Source organism: Hyperoodon ampullatus (assembly GCF_949752795.1).
Source record: "Hyperoodon ampullatus genome assembly, chromosome: 7".
NCBI lineage: Eukaryota > Metazoa > Chordata > Mammalia > Artiodactyla > Ziphiidae > Hyperoodon > Hyperoodon ampullatus.
The window spans coordinates 69,758,229-69,777,831 of record NC_136920.1 but is presented as its reverse complement, the minus strand read 5'-3'; the positions used below and the strand labels follow the sequence as shown (position 1 = coordinate 69,777,831).

Sequence of the window (19,603 nt, the reverse complement as noted above, 5' to 3'; positions counted from 1 at the left end):
CACAACACTCAAGATATGGATCTAAAGATTAAGCACATATTCAATTATTTATTCAATGTATGTGACCTTTAGAGCTCACGCTATTTCATTTGTTCTTTATCTTTGATAGGATTAATTGCATTTTTGTATTAAGGCGAAAGACAGACATCTCCTTTTCCTTGGCTTTAATTAGTCTCAAATTTAAGAAGAGAAAATAATGCTCATTTCATAAAAGGTTAACATCGATATTAGGACAATTTTTTTTCTTCTGACAAATCTGTGCTGTGTTTATACTAAAATAAATGTTTAAAAATACTAATCCTGAGCAAGAGTTAAAATAAGAACAGTTTTGACTAAAGAATAAAATTCCTTCATTGTTAAACCTAAACAGCTTTAAAATTCAACCATGGGATATAAAGTCAGTAAGACTGGAATTCAGACTTCTGATGTCCACGGCAAACCTGAATGCTCTGAGCAGAAAGAACACACACATAGTAGATTAAAAAAAAAAACAGTAAAAAGCATCAAAAATTGATGCACCTGGATTTTGTTAAATATAACAAAGGTTACTCAGTCCTTTATGGATAAACCTAGCTGGAGAACAGCACTGAACAGTATACTGCATTGAACAGATCTCTCAGAAAGGCAACGCTGGATTTCTTTTTTTTAGATAGGCACAGACTTTTCCCCCCCAAACATTCAAACACATAAAAGACATATTTGGAAGTACAATATGAATCCTGTTTGTTTTTTGTTTTGGGGGTTTTTTTCAGCTGCGCTGCTCAGCTTGCAGGATCTTAGTTCCCTGATGAGGAATTGAACTCTACTAGGGATTCATGGCAGTGAAAGTTCTGAGTCCTAACCACTGGACTGCCAGGGAATTCCCATTTTTTTTTTTGTTGTTGTTGTTGTTTTTTAATCCTGTCTTCACGAAAGGAAAAAGTTCTGGCCACTTAAGAAACTAAAGTGAGTCACTTGAGTTTTTAGTTATAGCTCCCCCCTCATGAAAAATAAGAGCCTTCTAGCCAGCAAAGCAGTATTATGACAAAGTATTAATATTTATACACCAGTAAAAGCATTAAGTAAGGGCTTGGCAACACAAGTCAACTGAAACCAAGCTCTAAGGATACTTTTAGTCTGTGTGGTGAAAGTGCATGGGAGTGGGAAACTGCCAGCACAGCAGGGATCCTCTCACAGTGTTAGGGCCTGTCCACCTAGGTGCAGTCGGTTCCAAGTCAGCGTGGTAAGCACTAGGCAATGACATCGACACTGAGCACGGCCCTCGGGGCTTCTTCAATATGCCTTTTCTTTTATTCCAACTGTCTCTCTTCCTCTTCATCTGCTTCTTCAATGACCTGAATCTCATCTCCTTGAGGTAAGGAAGAATTCTCCACCTGCAGTTTATTCCCATCAGCTTTACATTTCTCTTCTTCCTCTATGATTTCCTTCCATATCTTGTGGTTTTCAGTGAGATGGTGCATTAGCTGACAAAATATTCGCCGTCTGCCTTTCCTTCTTTGTGGTTCTGTGAAATTTAACACATGTGTATTCTAATCATAGCAATATGATTCAGTCATTCAATAAATATCTGAGTGCCTGATATATTCCAGGCATTTATCTAAGCACTGGGGTTATAGTTATAATAAGATTAAAATAATCCTTGCACCATGGGGCTCTCTTTCTAGTGGGAAGACCAAGATAAGCAAAGAAGCAAGACACTTACGTGTTAGATGGTGTTAAGTGTTACTGGATAAAAATAAAAGGGGGGATTAGGGAAGATGGGGTTGGGTGGGAGTTTCAAGGAGAAGGGAGGACGGTACTGAAATTCCAAATGATAGATAACAATGCAAAGTTAAAAACCATCCTTTATAGGGATTTTTTTAATGTATTGAATTAAACACAATTATCAAAATTTTGGTGAGTACAAATAATTTTTAGAAGCCAGTCAGCTTTCCCAAGATGACATCAGATGGTAATGCCATAAGATTACTCTTCACTATGCTACTCCTGAATACAAGGTAGGGCAGGGGAAGTACTTTGTTATCTTGTTCCAAGCTGTCTTATCTGTTCTGATTTATAGCATGCTTGGGAAACAAAAAAATAATTAGCTAGATATAATTTAAATCCTACTTTAAAGAGCAAATAACTGATTTCATTTTTAGTTACAAAGATGACAAATGTCTTTTTCATTTTCCACTTATACTCACTGATTTATATAGAAAAACTATGCATTACGGTTTGGTAGTTCAAAGCCATAATGCCACAAAACTTGGTTTTCCTTTTAGAGTCAGAGAATGTGTATTTTCCTCCTCTCCCAACTGTGTTGAATGAACTATTTCCCAAGTCTATATGAAGGGCATGTTAACAGGGGAGGGTGGTGTGAAGAGGGGTTAGGCAAAGGAGGACTAGCCACTAGGACCAGCCACCTCACATGAGTTCAGATTTGGCGACAGCCCCATCATGTGTGCACAGGTAGAGACTTCTGAAGAGCACTGGCTGGAGGACAGCACTTCCAGAGAGGCTACTTTAACTAAGAATGCTTGTTGTGTGACAGCATTTGCATGGTACCCAAGCAGTAGTTACTCAAAAGGAGACTGAATTCAGGCTGAACATTTAGATAGTACTTACTTAAGATATAACTACTGAATCTGTATCTTAAAAACAAAGATTCAAATCCAAATTAAATGGACATTTGCAGTTAATTAATAACATTAAAGAAATGATAGTATCCTTATATCTTACTTGGATTTAGGTTTTCTTCTATTTCTTCATCCTCTGTATCTAATTCTTCACCATCTTCTTCATCATAACAACTTTCAGTATCATCATCCTCTTCTGCTTCTATCCACTGACCCGGTAGCAAACCAGCAGCATCATAGGAGTTACACAGGGGACCCACTATGTGAGTGATAAAAGATTCCTGGAGTTTTGCTAGTTGAGGAGAAGAACGATCCATGAAGGGACTGACGGGCAAACCAAGATTTGCTTCTTCATCTCCCTGATCATATTAAAAAGAAAAGTATACATTTAACTGTTGAAAGAACAAGCACTGAGCTTTGTTTAAATTATCTTGAGGTTTCTTAATAAGCACAGTCTAACTCAAAATTATTTTTACAAAGAAGTATCAATGAAATTACTCTGTCATTCCAACTCAAAGAATTTCTCTACTATTTGAGAAATCCTAAATAAGACTTTATTCTCACACCCCCAGTCAACCAGTACGGTTGATATTCAGGTAGCAAGAAAAATATACATCTTTTAAAAATAAATTCAGCAAATTTGCTAACCAGAATTATATTAATAGAATATATAAATTCTGTATAAATTACCAAAATTCTATAATATCAAATATAGATCCTCTTTCTCCTATGGGGAGATGGTATAATGGAAACATTTTTGTTGTAGTTGTACCTCAAATGTACAGAGTTGAATTTTGCAAATGCTTTTCAATGCCCTCCCTTTTTTTCTAACAGCAGAACCCTTTAATGAATCTAAATCAGAAAACTCAACATGTAAAACAGACAAAAGTAGAGCTCTTGTGGTTGAGGTGAGGATTCGCCCCAGCTGCCTGCCCTGTGATACCCTCCCACTTGTGGTCCCTAGGGTTCTGGAGAGCACAACTGGACATCAGACAGATATGGTTTCAAAACCTGCTTTTGCCACCTACTACCTGTGTGGTGCTGGGCAAGCTCTATGCCCAATTCATGTGTAAGATGTGAACAATAATCCTCAGGGTTGCTATAGGATGAAAAGCAATATTATATAATATGTTGAGCACAGGGCTGAGCAGTCCCCAAATGGTACTATTAACATTTTAGTGCCTACTGTCTGAACTGGTAGAGGGTGAATACTCTCCACAGTGCACAAATTCTGCAGGCAAGCAGTGTCTATCTGTGCTGAGCCAACAGAGCCCTAAGGAGACAACCAGAAACTGTCCCATGATTAAAAATCTTATATGGCTTTATCTTCTGTGAGGATGAAAATTATTAATACTTACAAAAAATATCCAGGTGGGTTTATCCACAGGATTCTACAGTTTCATACATTTGACTTTTAAATAGGAGTTAGGCTTTTCTAAGCCCATGGCACATAATGGCTATAGCAGTATACATAAAGATAGTATAACTAAGGTAATAAAAAGGTAAACGGTTGGGCCAGGTTAGAAATTTGCATCCATATCTGAAGGTTGACTAGCAGAACAAGACTGAGAAGGAATTCTGATGGTTTTGATGAGGGTTGACTTTCCTATAGGTTAGTACATTTAACCTTCACGACCACTGTGTGGTAGGGTTATCAGATGGCATTTTTCTCCTTTGACATAAGAATAATGAAACCTAGAAAGATTAAGTGAAACTGTCTGAAATATTACATTGTTTTTAGTGATCTGGAATTATAATAGTTTATTGAGCACTTATGTGTCAGGAACTAAGAACTTTACATAAATTAATTCATTTAATCCTCACACAACCTTATAAGGTAGGTACCATCAATATTCCTGTTTTCTCAATGAGGAAACTGAGGCACAGAAAAGTTAAGTAACTTACCCCAGGTCACATTGCTGGCAAGGAAGACGAGCCAGGATTCAACCTCAGGCATGGTTTCCAAGTTTGTTTAATTTCTCTATACTTTAAAAATATATTATAAAATGGGTCTAAATGAAATTTTCTAATGTTCTTTCACTGAATTAGTGGGTTTTCTAAAATTGGCATATACTACCACTTTCTTATTACCACTGTTTGTACAGATAATATAAAGACAGCATTTTCCTTAGCATAAAATTATTTTGTGAACCTGAACTGAAGCCTGAGGCAGTCTTCAATTATCTTTGAGAATGAGGATGGGGATATGCAAACACTACTATACATACTGCAGTCTACAAATTACGGTAAATATTTATAACCATTTATTACCCCAAATTACATATAATTTAGTTCAAATGTATCAGTGAAAAGTATTCTAAGATTATTGCTAAGATTTTACTAATCTATTTTCGTGATTACACAGTATGGTATTTTGTTGACTTGTAAACAGCAGAGAGTATACACTATTGCATTGGGATGTTTAGCTAAGGTGGGTGAAAGACACTACATTTACTGGTCATTCAATACAATCTGGGTGTGACAAGGTATAACAGATAAGTGTGCAGTTTATAGGCTCACCTTCATCACTCCTACTAGAGTAGCAACTCTTGGTAAAGAAAGCCCTGTCACAGAAGTCTCACTTGGTAAACATCTTGATCTTTCCTGATTAGTAGGTCTAGTAAGGATTCCCAAGGAATGCAGTTCCAGTCAAGAGGATGTATTTGTTATTTTGGAGATAATGAAATATTAGGCTTCTGGGGAAGTCAGTATTTTTCTACATTGTAGGGAGCCTCAAAATTGGACAGAGAAGTGGTAAAGACTGCAAAGTGGTAGGATTATTTTAAAGACAAGATTAAAAACATATGAGAAAAGAGCATGTTTATATTTTTGAAACTTGAAAGCCACTAAGTATCTACTTTGTCCCCATTTCTAGCGCTAATTTCTTACCCTCTGCCAGGATTTTTACGTAGTTTATGTATCTAAGGCAGTCTTTCTATAGCAGAGTTGAAAATGGGTTGATACTTTAAAAATACAATCTAAGTATACCCTGAATCAATTAAACAACTTCTTTTGGAAATAAATTATCCTAGGCTATAGGTTTTCAGGATTGAAAGGGACCTTGGAATCAATATGTAGTCTTTCCTTAGCTCTAGACTGGAGTACATTCAACCCACTCCAGATTGGCAGTAAACTATTTTTGTTTTTAAAATTTAAAGATTAATTTTTTGTTTATTTATTTAGTTATTTTTTAAATTTTTGGCTGCATTGGGTCTTTAGTTGTGGCACGTGGGATCTTCGTTGAGGCATGTGGGATCTTTCGTTGTGGCGTGTGGGCTTCTCTCTGGTTGTAGTGTGTGGGTTTTCTCTCTCTAGTTGAGGTGCGCGAGCTCAGTAGTTGTGGTGTGTAGGCTTAGTTGCCCTGTGGCATGTGGGATTTTAGTTCCCTGACTAGGGATCAAACCCACGTCCCCTGTGTTGTAAGGCAGGTTCTTTACCGTTGGACCACCAGGGAACTCCCTGTTTTTAAATTTTAGAAACAAAGGCAAAGGAGCTGAGAAAATATTAAGACCAGAGCAAATGCAACTCATTTTTGGTTAAAGCAACTCATTTCAAGCATTTAATGTAGCTATCCAAACCCAAAGGGTAGCGTCTTCAGATGGCAGAAAAGTCCACCAATCTAGAAGTCCCACCAATCTCATGTTTCAACTTACCTGCTCATAAAATTCATTGACAATGCCTTCTGTCCATTTCAAATGCAAGTCTCGAACTTTTGTTGGGCCATTTATATCTGCCAGTTTGATGCACACCTGGCATACTAACAGGCGATCATTTTCATTACTCCATTCTATACCATTACTGTTTACATCATTGGCCTAGTTTGGAAAAACAGCATTATTTTAGGTGCTGAGGGCACAGGAGTTTTTGGTTGTGGGGTTTTTTTTTTTGGCCACACCACACGGCTTGTGGTATCTTAGTTCCCCAACCAGGGTTTGAAACCACGCCCTCGGCAGTGAAAGCTTGGAGTCCTAACCACTGGACTGCCAGGGAATTCCCCAGTTTTTTGTTTTTACCAAATTGTCTTAGAACTGTTTCCTGTCCAAAGGACAGAAAGGAATTTCAATAAATGCTTCTTTTAATTGGTTTGTGCCATAACATGTACCTGTATGGGTTAAATTTCCCTTTGAAGTGTCATTTATGGTTTGTTTCAATGGAAGTAGAGCACTGTACAAGCAGAACAACAAACCGTGGGCCTCAATATTTGTGATTTACCAGAGAAAATGGTAATTTGTGTATATTATATATTATACACAGTATATAATACGATATAATATAAAATATATATGAATACGCAAAAACAAATCATACAAGAATTATAACTGTTTCTATCTCATAAGGGAACACTTAAGGATCTAACTGTAAAAGACAACATGCTATATAGTTGAAAGAACACAAGTCTTAGAAGCTAATCTCTATGGTTTTAAATCCTGACTCAGAATGATTTACGAATTCGTTGCATAATGCTGGAAAAATTACTTAAGCTCCTTGAGTCCACCTTTCTTCATCTATAAAATAGGAAAAATATCAATCTAGCCATACTGCCATGAGGATTAACAAATGAAAAATTCACAGTTCATAGTAAATGCTAACATTGTTATTTAAATAAATGCTAGTTATCAGGCAAATTACCATGCCTTTCAAGAACTCAGATTTCCTCTTGTAAGAAATAGGCCAGATCAGTGGCTTTGGAACTTTATTGTGATGGTGGATTTTTTTTGGCATCTACCCCTCTTTTTTCTTTTTTTTGGCTGTGCTGCATAGCTTGCAGGATCTTAGTTCCCCGACCAGGGACTGAAGCAGGGCCAAGGCCGTGAAAGCCCTGAGTCCTAACCACTGGACCACCAGGGAATTCCCTGGCATCCGCCCCTTTTGCTAAAGAAACTCTTATGTAGACCACCACTACAGAAAACAGTTAAAAGAAAGGCGAGCTCTTTAGATTGAAATTGTGTAGTCTAGGGAATTCCCTGGCTGTCCAGTGGTTAGGACTCTGCACTTTCACTGCCGTGGCCCGGGTTCAATCTCTGGTCGGTAACTAAGATCCGCAAGCCTCGCTCCACGGCCAGAAAAAAAAAAAAAAAGAAAAGAAATTGTGTAGTCTAGAGCCCCACTCATGTGACATTTTTCTGAGAGACTACAGAACAGAAATCTCTGAGGAACACAGATTCAAAAGTTTTGGGCTAGATAATCTTTCACTTATAAAAACTTCTATTTACTCTGACTTAAGCACTTAAGTGAATTTTTATTAAATAAAAATAAAGGTTAGAGCTATACAGCGATGAAATAAGTTTAAAGAAATTTCAAATTTCTTGCTGATTTTTATAAACATTTTATCAATATCACAACAGTGACATATATAGGTCTCCTTCCAGGAGGTTGAATCTAGTACTCCTTTGATACCTGTTCCTCTACCCTGAAGGTACACCTTCCTTTAGGGCACAAATGTTATCAAGAAAACAATTTCCTGCCTGCAAAAGGTGGGGCATCCTTCCCTCAGGAATCTAAAGCAGTGGTTCTCAACATTTTTTCACCCCAACTTCCGAGGGATAGAACATGCTCCCATTAGTACCATCACACAAGGGCAGTGATTCTCAATTCCATAGTGAATGTGAGCTCAGTGAGGACAGGGACTTCCATCTGTTCATTCCTTATTCTTCACTAGGACGATTGCATGCAGTGGGCAATCCCAATAAACAGTAGTTCAATGAGTGCCTTATTCTCACGTACTTCTCCAGACCCACACCAGCCAGTTAAACACTTAATAATATAAAGGGAAACAGGTGCAGCAAAGTAGGCATAACTGGCTTCTTAGAAACACATCTTTAACTTCATAAAGTGCCTTACTTGGCACTGTGCACAACTTTCTCAAATCTGTCCCTAAAAGCTTCAATTGACATAATTGGAAATGTAGTAAGCAATAGTATTTTTGGACATGTTACAATTTTTTTTAAATGTTGGCATATATATTGTATTATGTCAGATTTATCATGACTTCATGACTTCAGATTTATCATTCTAACTTAATGTTAAAAAAAATACCTTTTGGAATGGCCTAATCAGTTAGGTAATCTGACTGATTGAACCTGGCCATCCCCTAAAGAAAAGTAACTTTTCAATTACCAACCCGCTTTTTTGCCCAGTATAACTTCCTGTCCCCTTGTGCCTATAAAAGTCTTTCATTTTATACTGGTCCTTGGAGCTCCTTTCTGTTAGACTGGATGCTGCCTGATTCAAATCAGCTTTTGATCAAATAAACTCTCAAAATTTAAAACAAAACAAAAAAATACCTTTTGTCAGTAACACTGACAATAATTTCTGCTTTTGAAACCAGTAATTAATATGCATAACAAACCTTGGCATTGAATTCAGCAAGGAAATCAAAATGCTTTTTAAGATCTGTGGCAAGGATTGCTTCAATGACTAAAAAACGAAAGCGCTTGAATTGCACATTATCAAGATTAAGAAGGAAGTTGTATTCTGGACGAGAAAGATACAGATTCCAGGCTGATGCAGCGTGATGATTTTCCAGAACAGATCTGTCGTTGTACAAAACTGCCTAAAAAGGAATAAGAAAAATGAGGCAGGCATCTCAAAGATACTGAACTTTAATAATAAACAGAGTTAGGATCAGGTTGGAAGAATACAATGAGTACCTACTACATGCCAGGCATGTTAATACCTGTAAAGAACGGTTGATAATTTTATAAATGAGTAGACTGAAGTGCAAAGAGAATAAGGTACACCTTTCCAGCATTCACAGCTAGTAAGCGAAAGGGTAATTTGTCTCCAAAGTTCATCTTTGCAGACACCACACTGCCTACCAAGAGATGTAAAGTTGATATCTGAGGTCAACTTCATTAAATCAGTGAACCTTCTCAGATAAAGCTTCTGTTAGTAAAGTCATTAGGGACAGAGAGAGCAGGTTTAGGGATATATTACTGTTCTTTAGCCAGCATGGAATGAACATGCTGACTAAAGCATGAAAGAGAGGAACCTGGAATACTGTGCATGGTGAGTCAGAGACCCACAAATACGAGAAGGGTACATCCTATACTCCCAACTGACACAGTGCCTGGGAGTCAGAGAAGTATCAAGCAGGTAAAAGCACAAATTCTCTGGTTCAAGTGGTGTAGATTTATTCACTTTTTTTACACTTCACTCTAGTGGAAGACCCTGAGGTACTACCTCAGTAGTCTAGGACTTGGGAATACAGATTTTAAAAACCACTGGATTATATAGAATTTTTAAAGCTTCTTCCATCTCTAACAAGTAAGCAATTTTTAAAATTATGAATAAGCATAGTAATTATTAAAAGAACTGTCATAGCCAGTGTTAATGGCTGAGTATAAAAATTAAAACGTTGTCCCTATTTTCATAGAGCTTCCTGTCTAATGGAAAAGGACTGATAAAAATACTGCACAATCTCAGTTAAGATGTATATTCTGAGCCTAATTAGACTGTTTTACATATTTGTGAAAATTAGCTATAGTCTAGATTTAAGCATAGATACTTACCATTTAATTTTTTTTTACATCATTTATTTTTATGTTAGCAATGATATGATTTAAACTTTGCAGTGAGTCATAAAAAGGCTGGAAACAATCTGTGTCCACCAATGGATGAATAAAAAAGATGTAATATATATAGACACAATGCAATATTTTTTAGCCATGAAAAAGAAGGAAATCCTGCCATGGGTGGACCTTGAGAGCATTATGCTAAGTGAGATAAGTCGGAGAAAGACAAATACTGTATGATATCACTTACATATAATCTGAGACTGAACTCTAGATACAGCAGAACTAGGTAGTTACCAGAGGGTGGGGGAATTGGGAGATGGTGGTCTAAGGGTACAAATATGCAGTTTGAAGACAAGTTCTGGGGATCTAGTGTACAGCATTGTGATTATAATTAACAATACTATATTATATAATAAAAAACTGCTAAGAGACTAGATCTTAAATGTCCTTACCACACACACGAAGTTAATTATGTGATGTGACGGAGGTGTTAGCTATCGCTATGGTGGTAATCATATTACAATATACGTATCAAATTAAAACGCACATGTGAAACTGCAAAGGCTTCCTAAGGGGTCAACTTGCATTTAATAGTGATTTAACTAAATTCATGCTTAAATCCAATAAAGACTGATAAATTATCAGAATAGCTTTGTTCATGAAGAAGTAATCAAACTCCCAGCTCAATAAATTACAATGTATAATGAGTGTCCTGTAAAGCTAGCTGACTTAAACTCTCATCTAGTGAGATCAATAAAAAAACATTAGGGGCTTCCCTGGTGGCGCAGTGGTTGGGAGTTCGCCTGCCGATGCAGGGGATGCAGGTTCGTGCCCCGGCCCGGGAGGATCCTGCATGTCGTGGAGCGGCTGGGCCCGTGAGCCATGGCCGCTGGGCCTGCGCGTCCGGAGCCTGTGCTCCGCAAGGGGAGAGGCCGCGACAGTGAGAGGCCCACGTACCGCAAAAAATAAATAAATAAAATTAATAATTCAGAATTCCTGAAGCATCCAAATTACCCTTTGACCTTACCAAAGAAATATAAAATGGGGACCAAAAGAAATCTGAGTCAATATTAGAATCTAGATATAATCACTATACTGGAAGCTTTAAAGACATGGTAAAAGTGGGAATGGATTGAGGAAAGGCCATCTAAGTCATTGCATAAGAAGGAAAACCCCACCTGGAGAATAAGTAGAAGGAGTCCCCTGCTGGACCCCAGTCAACTCTCTACCTCATGGCCGAGTGGAGGCAAGAATCATGGAGCAGTAAGGAGGCAAATTCTGCTTTAGAAGAATACTGGAAGCTTGCACATAGAGCAACAAGCCAAGCTTAAACTCCGTGAGGAAAACATTCCAGGTAAAACAGATAATGAAGCCTCAGCTAGCTTTTACTGAGAGCGCCATGACAACTAGAAAAGGAAGACAGTTTCCCCCCTAATTTAGAGCTGCAGTAACTAACATCCTCTGAATTTTGCTAAAGCAACTTGCTACCTGCTTTCTCTAGTTATGGATCCCATCCTTATCTCCACAAGCAAATACTTCTCTAACATGGCAAAGCAAATTAGTTGATCATAAAGTTTACTTTTACCCTCTCTGAGTCAAAAGATTTGAAAAGGGGTTTAATACAAACTCTGACGGAATTAATCTTAACAAAAACCCATCAGACATAAAGACTTTGATCAAACAGGAAGACTATGACAAATCTGAACAAATGTCTCCTTTTGAAACACAAGAAAAAGGAGGAAACAGAAAAATCTCTAGGTCATAGTCATAAGATTAAAGAAGGTATTTTAATTTTTCTGAATGAAAAATCTTGGATTAAGAAAGACTGTTTTCATTAAAAAAATATATTCCTAACTTTAAAAAATTCCAATAGAGGCAGTAAACAAATTAGGTGCAGCAGTAAACAAATTAGGTGCAGCAGTAAACAAATTAGGTCCAGTAGAAAACAATGAAGCTACTTTTTTTTTTTTTTTTTAAAGAAGTACTTCTCTTTCAAGAAATAGTCTTGATGACCAGGTGTCATCTGGGGATTCCTTTACTCTCAAGTTCTGGGTTCTAAAATTTCTGGTAATCCCATTATCTTCTAAGACCCTTTGTCTTAGTTATCACCCTTGTTTTGCTAAAACACATTTTTATGTAACTTTCTCAGATAGGATGGATGGAACATAATTTTAAAAAATCTTTGCATACCTGAGACTCTTTATTTTGCTCTTAACACTCAACTGTAGCTTAGCTGGATACAGAACTCTAACATGAAAATAATCCTTTTATGCCAGCACTATCTCCTCCCGTTTTACTTTTTTCCTAGCACTTATGTCATAATCATCTCTCTGTCTTTTACACACACACACTTATTTGTTTTTTCTTGCTTTACATAATGTAAGTTCCATGGGGGCAGAATATTTTTTTTTGCCTGTTTTGTTCAATAATATTGCCTAGAATAGTGCCCGTCCCACAGTATGCATCGAATAGCCTTGTGTATATTTTATTGCTGAGTCTCTTTAATTGGGAAGGATGAGTAGGTATCCTGTGAACATGGATGGGGCCTGTTTACCTAGCAGGTTTTGCTTTAGAATTACCAGTGTGATTTCAAAAATGGGAAGGATTTACTCTGGAGTACTAAATCTCTCCTGGCCATTTTCTTCAATATCTAAGAGATGTGTTTTCTGCCTGGAAGTAAATGCAGTAAATACAGTAGCTTTGCTTAAAGGTGTGTGGTGTGTGTTATTTGGGAGGTGTGTGTGTGTAGAGCAGACAAGGGCAAATGGCATCAGGAGTCTCTAGGGTTCCACTTAGGCCTCAGCTCCCTTCTAGTATACTTTAATGTAGTAATATTTGCCCACATGTTTTTCATTTTCCAGAAACAGTATGAAATTCTTTAACCTACTGGTGATAATATCCTCCTGCCAACTCCTCTCTGTTGTAATGAGCTTCATCCCTTACTAATATTTTGATCAGGAGGAAAAGGAGAAAAATGTACTTGTTTAGTCACCATCTTGATCTATATTTGGGAGGACAAACATTTATGACTGTCTCAGATCTACAATTCTCAAAGTTTTGTTTACTTTTACCCCAAATCAAAATATTCTACAAACTCTAACATCTCAATCACTAATCTCCATCTTTCAGCCAACTATTCATTTGGAAATAGCTCAGAAATCTCTTAGAATTTTAATACTGACATCCCTCTAGGATAAAGCTGACTAAATGTTTCCCCTTCTCTCATGGCAAGGATTCAAAATAATCCTCCTAAGTCTTCCCACACATTTCTCTTACCATGAGAATGAAGAATGCTTGATTCAGTTGGTAGTATTATACACTATTGTCCCTTTTTTATCATAAACCAGAGCAATAATATCTTTCACTACTTATGGCCTGATTAGACCTATTGAGCTTCCTAAGATGAGAGAGACTGCTTTATTACCTAATAAACAGGTTAGGCCTCAGGCTTTCACAAAAGAGTCCTTATCTCACAGACACTAGCTGAAGAAGGTCTCAAGAATTTCATCACTTTGGGAACAACGGAGTATATTTCAGACAAGCTTAGCGGTCCTGCAGAGCAAAGAAATTAGGGATCCTTCAACATTCAACAAATTTTTACTGAATGCCTTCTGTGTGCTAGGCACCATTCTAGGTATTAGGGAGTAAAAGAGATAAAAATCCCTGCCCTCTTGGAAACTTATACTCCTCTGAGAGGCATGGAATAAACAAAATACACAAGCAAAATACATAGTATGCTAAATGACCATTGTTATGATCAGGGGAGGAACATAATGAGTGCCAGGGAGGGGCTTTTGAAATTTCAGGTGGAAGGAAGTGACAAAGTGAGCTATATATTGGGTTGGCCAAAAACTTCGTTAGGGTTTTTTTGTAAGATGTTATGGAAAAACGCAAATGAACTTGTTGGCTAACCCAATATATGTCTGGGGAAAGAGCACTCTGGGCAGAGAGAACAGAAACTGACCAGGTTCTTAGAAAGGGAGTGTGCCAGCACATAGAAGGAAACAGCAAGGAAGCCAGTGAGGCTAGATCTGAGTGAATTTAAAAAGGAGAATTATTGGGGGCTAAATCGTGTAGGGCCTTCTGAGCCACTGTAATGACTGTCTTTTACTAGGAGTGAGGGCTTGGAACAGAGAGTGATGTAATGCATGTTTTAACAGGGCCACTCTGGCTGCTATGTGTTGAAACCAGACTAAAGGGGAGCAGGAAGTAAGCAAGGAGACTAGGTAAAAGGCTATACTTTTTCATAGCTGAACTCTGATCAATTTCCTTTCCAGTCCAGCCCTTTCCATTGCTTCATCTCTTGGCAGTCCTTAACAATGAGAATTTAGAAATAACACATAGTTACTGATTGTGTCCAGACTTCATGTTTGTATTTTGATCAGACAACAGTTTTGAGTATACAACTTATATAAATTACATTCATGTGTCATTGTTTTCAATTATCTGCATGCAAGACAAGTAACACTAGAATTCACTAACTTGTAATATCCTTGAAGAAGAGGTAATAAACAAGTCTGACTCACCTATACTCAAAGCTAATAAAGAGAGAATGAAAGCAGAGGGTGGAATAGAATAGTAAATAATTCCTGTCTACATGATATCTGATTCAGTAGAAAACTTTCCAAATGTTATCTCTTTTAGTCATATCAGGTACATATTTTGAGGTTCAGAAAGGTAAGGGTTACTTGCCTAATGTCAGCTAATAGTAGGTAACCAGAAATTAAACTCAGGTCTCTGAATCCGAAGACCAGTACATTTTCCACTGTGCCACTACTGCCCATGTCTGTGACTTGCCATAGGACTAGGTTTATGAAGTGCTAGGCTACAGAAAATGGGCGTCTGATTCTTGCAGAATGGGACTGCAAATGAGGAAATGTGTTCCTTAGTGGGAAATTTCTCCCAAAGCAATTCTTAGAAAGTGGAAAACTATTAATATCTAGATTGAAATTCATTTAAAAGTTACCTGTGGAAATCATGAGCTATGAGGAGATGGAGTCTAACTGGAGAAAATGAATTATATAGCACTTTTAATCTTCTCTCTCTCTCTGAATCCTATTCTTGTTCTGGGTAGAGAATCTATCTCCTATATTTTAAGCAGTGGGAGTGTGTGAGAGAAATGAGAAAAGGAACACAGAGAATGGCTATAAAAGATGAAAGAATCAGAACTGAGTTTTGAACATAGAGCAACAAAGTGAGGAAGTAAGATGAATTCAGCAAACAGTCATTGACAACTTGCTCTTTGTAAGGCAGGCAGGCAGAAATACAAAGCTGACATTTCAGGAACCACCAGCCTAAACAAAAATTCACAACCACACTAAATTCTGCTTAAAACCAAGTATAGTCATCCCTTAGCACCTGCAGGGAATTGGTTCTAGGACCCCTGCAGATGCTCAAGTCCCTTAATAAAATGATGTAGTATTTTCATATAACCTACGCACATCCCCTGTATACTTTAAGTCTTCTCTAGATTACTTATAATACCTAATACAATGCAAATAGTTGCCAGTGTGCAGCAAATTCCAAGTTTTGCTTTTTTTGGATCTTTCTGGAATTTTTTAAATTTTCAAATATTTTTGATCTGCAGTTGATCGAATCCATGGAGGCAGAAACCCTGGATATGGAGGGCTGACTGTATTTAGTTCCAAGTCCTAATGTTTAAAGTCATCGCAATTACAGTATCCGTTTGTTGGGGACTCCTACCTCTTATGCAAATTATGACCCTTGCACCTTATCAGCTGTACTGAATACAAAAATAAGGTACTAGAAGATTTTTTACATACATGAATATAGGCAGACCTAAGAGACTGCATATTATGGTATGTTTTAGAGGAAAAAAAAGAGGACAACAACAAAAACAATGAGTTCTCAGTCATTATAGCTTTTAGGCACATGAAGGATCTTGCTACAAGGAAGAGTAAGTCTTACATCTAGTCAAAGTCTTATCAATTTGATCAAAGGCAAAGATATTGACAGCGAAGACTCCAGAATTTCATAAAAGTAGCGAATTACTCTTTCAGGAACATTTTATTTATTTTCCAGTTGAAGAAGATTTTTCCCTAATTCTTCAGCACATGTCATATCACTGCCGTGTGTTATTATCCAACGGCCAAATGATTCAATTGAAGAATGGTTTACAAAGGGAAATACAGTATGGCTGTAAAATTTCAGAATCACTCCTTAAACTTTCTGAAAAAGTAGTTCCTACCTGAGGGGCATTTGTAGCCACTAGAAATGCATTTGTCCGCCCTGGGTGGTCGTAATCATGCATGGCAGCTGCCACATACAGAGCCATCAATTCCAACGCAGGAATGTTTGAAGACAGGCAGCCATAGCTCTCATCTGGAATAGAGCAACTCCTCGAAAAAATGTAAGCAATTCGCCCAGGGTTAATTCTACCGTTAGAATCTGTGGAACAAGCAAAATAACCCAGCATTACACATAATATCCTCACAAGGAGGCTAAGGAGGAGATTCCCATAGGTAATATGATTATTTATCTTATTTGTTGACTTACCTAAGAAATAGACTCTATTTATAAACGTGGACATAAAATAGTATACTATTTCCAACATACATGCTAATAGAGAGGAACAGTGTTAAACACGACCCTGAAGTCACTCACTTTACAGGACATGACAGGATTCTCATGATGCTGTTACTCAAGCTAGTGATAATTTTTAAAAACCTCTGATTGATAGATGTGCCACGGCTTCAGTAGGGACCGCTCCTCTCGAAGGGTCTGAGCCTTGCCAGCCCCTCCCCCAGGAGACCGTTGCAGTGGGCCAGCCCCTGCTCTTTGGTAACCATGTGTGACCGAAAGGCTGTGATCAAAAATGCCGATATGGGCTTCCCTGGTGGCGCAGTGGTTGAGAGTCTGCCTGCCAGTGCAGGGGACACGGGTTCGAGCCCTGGTCTGGGAAGATCCTACATGCCGCGGAGCAACTGGGCCCGTGAGCCACAATTACTGAGCCTGCGCGTCTGGAGCCTGTGCTCCGCAACAACAGAGGCCGCGATAGTGAGAGGCTTGCGCACCGCGATGAAGAGTGGCCCCCGCTTGCCACAACTAGAGAAAGCCCATGCACAGAAACGAAGACCCAACACAGCCATAAATTAATTAATTAATTAATTTTTTTTTAATGCCGATACGTCGGAGGAGATGCAACAGGGCTCGGTGGAGTGTGCTACTCGGGTGTTGGAGAAATATAATATAGAGAAGGACATTGTGGCCCATATCAAGAAGCAGTTTGACAAGAAGTATAACCCCACCTGGCACTGCATTGTGGGGAGGAACTTCAGTAGTTATGTGACACATGAAACCAAACACTTCATCTACTTCTACCTGGGCCAAGTGGCCATTCTCCTGTTCAAGTCTGGTTAAAAGCATGGACTGTGCCACACACCCAGTGATCCGTCCAAAAACAAGGACTGCAACCTAAATTCCAAATACCAGAGACTGAAATCTTCAGCCTTGCCTAAGGGAACACCTCGATCTTTATTGTGTTGTTTTGTACAGGGCATTCTCTGTACTAGTTTGTTGTGGTTATAAAGCAATTAGCAAAACAGCTTACATTTGTATTTTCTATTCCATACCTCTCTGCCCCATGTTTTTTCTCTTCAAAATCCATTCCTTTAAAGAAATAAATGTGTTGGAGAAGTGTGCATTTAAAAAAAAAAAAAGCCAAACCTCTGATTTTCTAAACATTTGTTATTTAATGGTTAGATATAATGGCCGGGGTAACAGGAAAAACCAACCTAGAGAATAACATTTCATGAAATAGTATAGAGACTTAGGAATTTAATATATTAACAAAGTAAGCTATTCAACATAGATGCTTTTCAAATCTTATCCAGATAGATTACCTTTCATTTGTAACCCTGACTACAACCCTTCTTCCTCTTCTTTTTCCTTCCATGAAGCCCCTTATAAAATACTGTAAAGAAAAACTATGAAAACTGAAAAGGCATGGAAAACTGAGGAATGACTCAGTCAATATAACTCTTTTTATCTTCTGGTTAGAAACAGTGTTTTCACTATCAACACTGTGCTTTTGGTGTCCTTAATATTTTACATTTGTTTCTTCCTTTTTTTGTAATTGGCTGGCTGTGTCCATTTAGATAGTCACGAGATTGTTTTTGCTAAAGGGATCTTGAAGTATTAAGAAGAAAATAATAAACTATATTGAGAGTAGATAGCAAATAAAACCACAGAGATATTAGAGAGATACTAAATTTCATTGGTGTGTTCACCAGTGGAAACTCAGAATAATGTCCTGGCTTGTTAAAGTCCAAAAGGACTTTATCATAATTTAGTTCACTCAATATTTGCAATCACAAGAATGTTTTAACATAATGACTTTAACAAACACTATTGATAATTATAAAGATACCTAATTATTTTCATGCTGTTTATATTTTGTACCTAAATTGAGTTTTAGAATTACCCACACTAGAGCTACTTTAAAAAATAATTATAAAAAGTAAAAACAAGACAGTTAAATGTATGGATAAAGATATATTTAATTCTGATAAGATTTTAATTACCAATATCAGAGTCAATAACTTCAATTTTCCTGCATTATATGTGTTCTGTATTTCCCCTAGAATTTAAAATATATACATAAAATATCAAAAATGGCAAAAAAAAATCCTTTTAAACTCAATAATTACTTAGAATTGACATATTAGGATCTTAATACATTAGTTTGTATATATTTAACATGAAATTAGTAGTATAAAAAAGAAAATAGATGGCAAGGACAACTAAACATAACTACTGTAGATCCCACTTAAAAGGAGGCCTCACAGGACTTCCCTGGCAGTCCAGTGGTTAAGACTTTGCCTTCCAATGCAGAGGGTGCAGGTTCAATCCCTGATCAGGGAGCTTAAGATCCCACATGCCAAAAAACCAAAACATAAAACAGAAGCAATATTGTAACAAATTCAATACAGACTTTTAAAATGGTCCACATCAAAAAAAAATCTTTAAAACACTAAATAAATAAAATAAAAGCAGGCCTCAGTAAAAGGCATCCAGATTGAAAAGGAAGAGGTAAAACTACCTCTATTTGTAAATGACATGATTGTATACAGAAAAATCCTAAAAAAAATCCACTGGAAAACTATTAGAACTAATAAATGAGATCATAAAGGTTGCAGGGTACAAGATCAATATGCAAAAAATCAATTTTATTTCTTCATACTAGGAATGAATAATCAAAAAATGAACCCAAGAAAGCAATTCCATTTACACTAGCATCAAAAAGAATAAAATACTTAGGAATAAATTTAACAAAAGAAGTGTAAAACCAGTATTCTGAAAACTAAAAAATATTGTTGAAAGAAATTAAAGAAGACTTAAATAAGTAGAAAAATACCCATGTTCATGGTTCAGGAGACTTAATATTGTTAAGATAGCAATACTCCCCAAAATGATCTATGGTTCAACACAATCCCTACCAAAATCCCA

The 19,603-nt window shown here is 37.2% G+C and overlaps 2 protein-coding genes across 3 annotated transcripts in view; one reads left to right on the top strand and one right to left on the bottom strand.

The window, feature by feature from the left end:
• Positions 1-1,288: 1,288 nt before the first annotated feature.
• The window catches only part of PDE3B (phosphodiesterase 3B), a gene marked incomplete at its 5' end in the record, with an annotated part of 167,860 nt that continues 149,545 nt past the window's right edge, over positions 1,289-19,603 (bottom strand). For both annotated transcript variants that reach the window (XM_079708105.1, XM_079708106.1), the window contains 5 exons: positions 1,289-1,504; positions 2,722-2,977; positions 6,272-6,433; positions 8,968-9,171; positions 16,344-16,543. In XM_079708105.1, the coding sequence (XP_079564231.1) occupies positions 1,290-1,504; positions 2,722-2,977; positions 6,272-6,433; positions 8,968-9,171; positions 16,344-16,543 (1,037 nt within the window). In that variant the 3' untranslated portion in view covers position 1,289. The remainder of the gene's footprint in view (positions 1,505-2,721; positions 2,978-6,271; positions 6,434-8,967; positions 9,172-16,343; positions 16,544-19,603) is intronic.
• On the top strand, positions 16,862-17,693 carry LOC307055935 (dynein light chain 1, cytoplasmic-like). The gene is made up of 2 exons (XM_079708237.1): positions 16,862-16,999; positions 17,291-17,693. Exons 1-2 carry the CDS (start codon positions 16,943-16,945, stop codon positions 17,513-17,515), a joined length of 282 nt encoding a protein of 93 aa, XP_079564363.1. The 5' UTR covers positions 16,862-16,942; the 3' UTR covers positions 17,516-17,693.

Bases quoted from the DNA above. Each gene is read 5' to 3' on its own strand.
- LOC307055935 (XM_079708237.1), top strand. From the start codon at position 16,943: ATGTGTGACCGAAAGGCTGTGATCAAAAATGCCGATATGGGCTTCCCT. The intron at 17,000-17,290 runs GTGGTTGAGAGT...GATACGTCGGAG, and splicing joins TGGGCTTCCCTGGTGGCGCA to GAGATGCAACAGGGCTCGGT.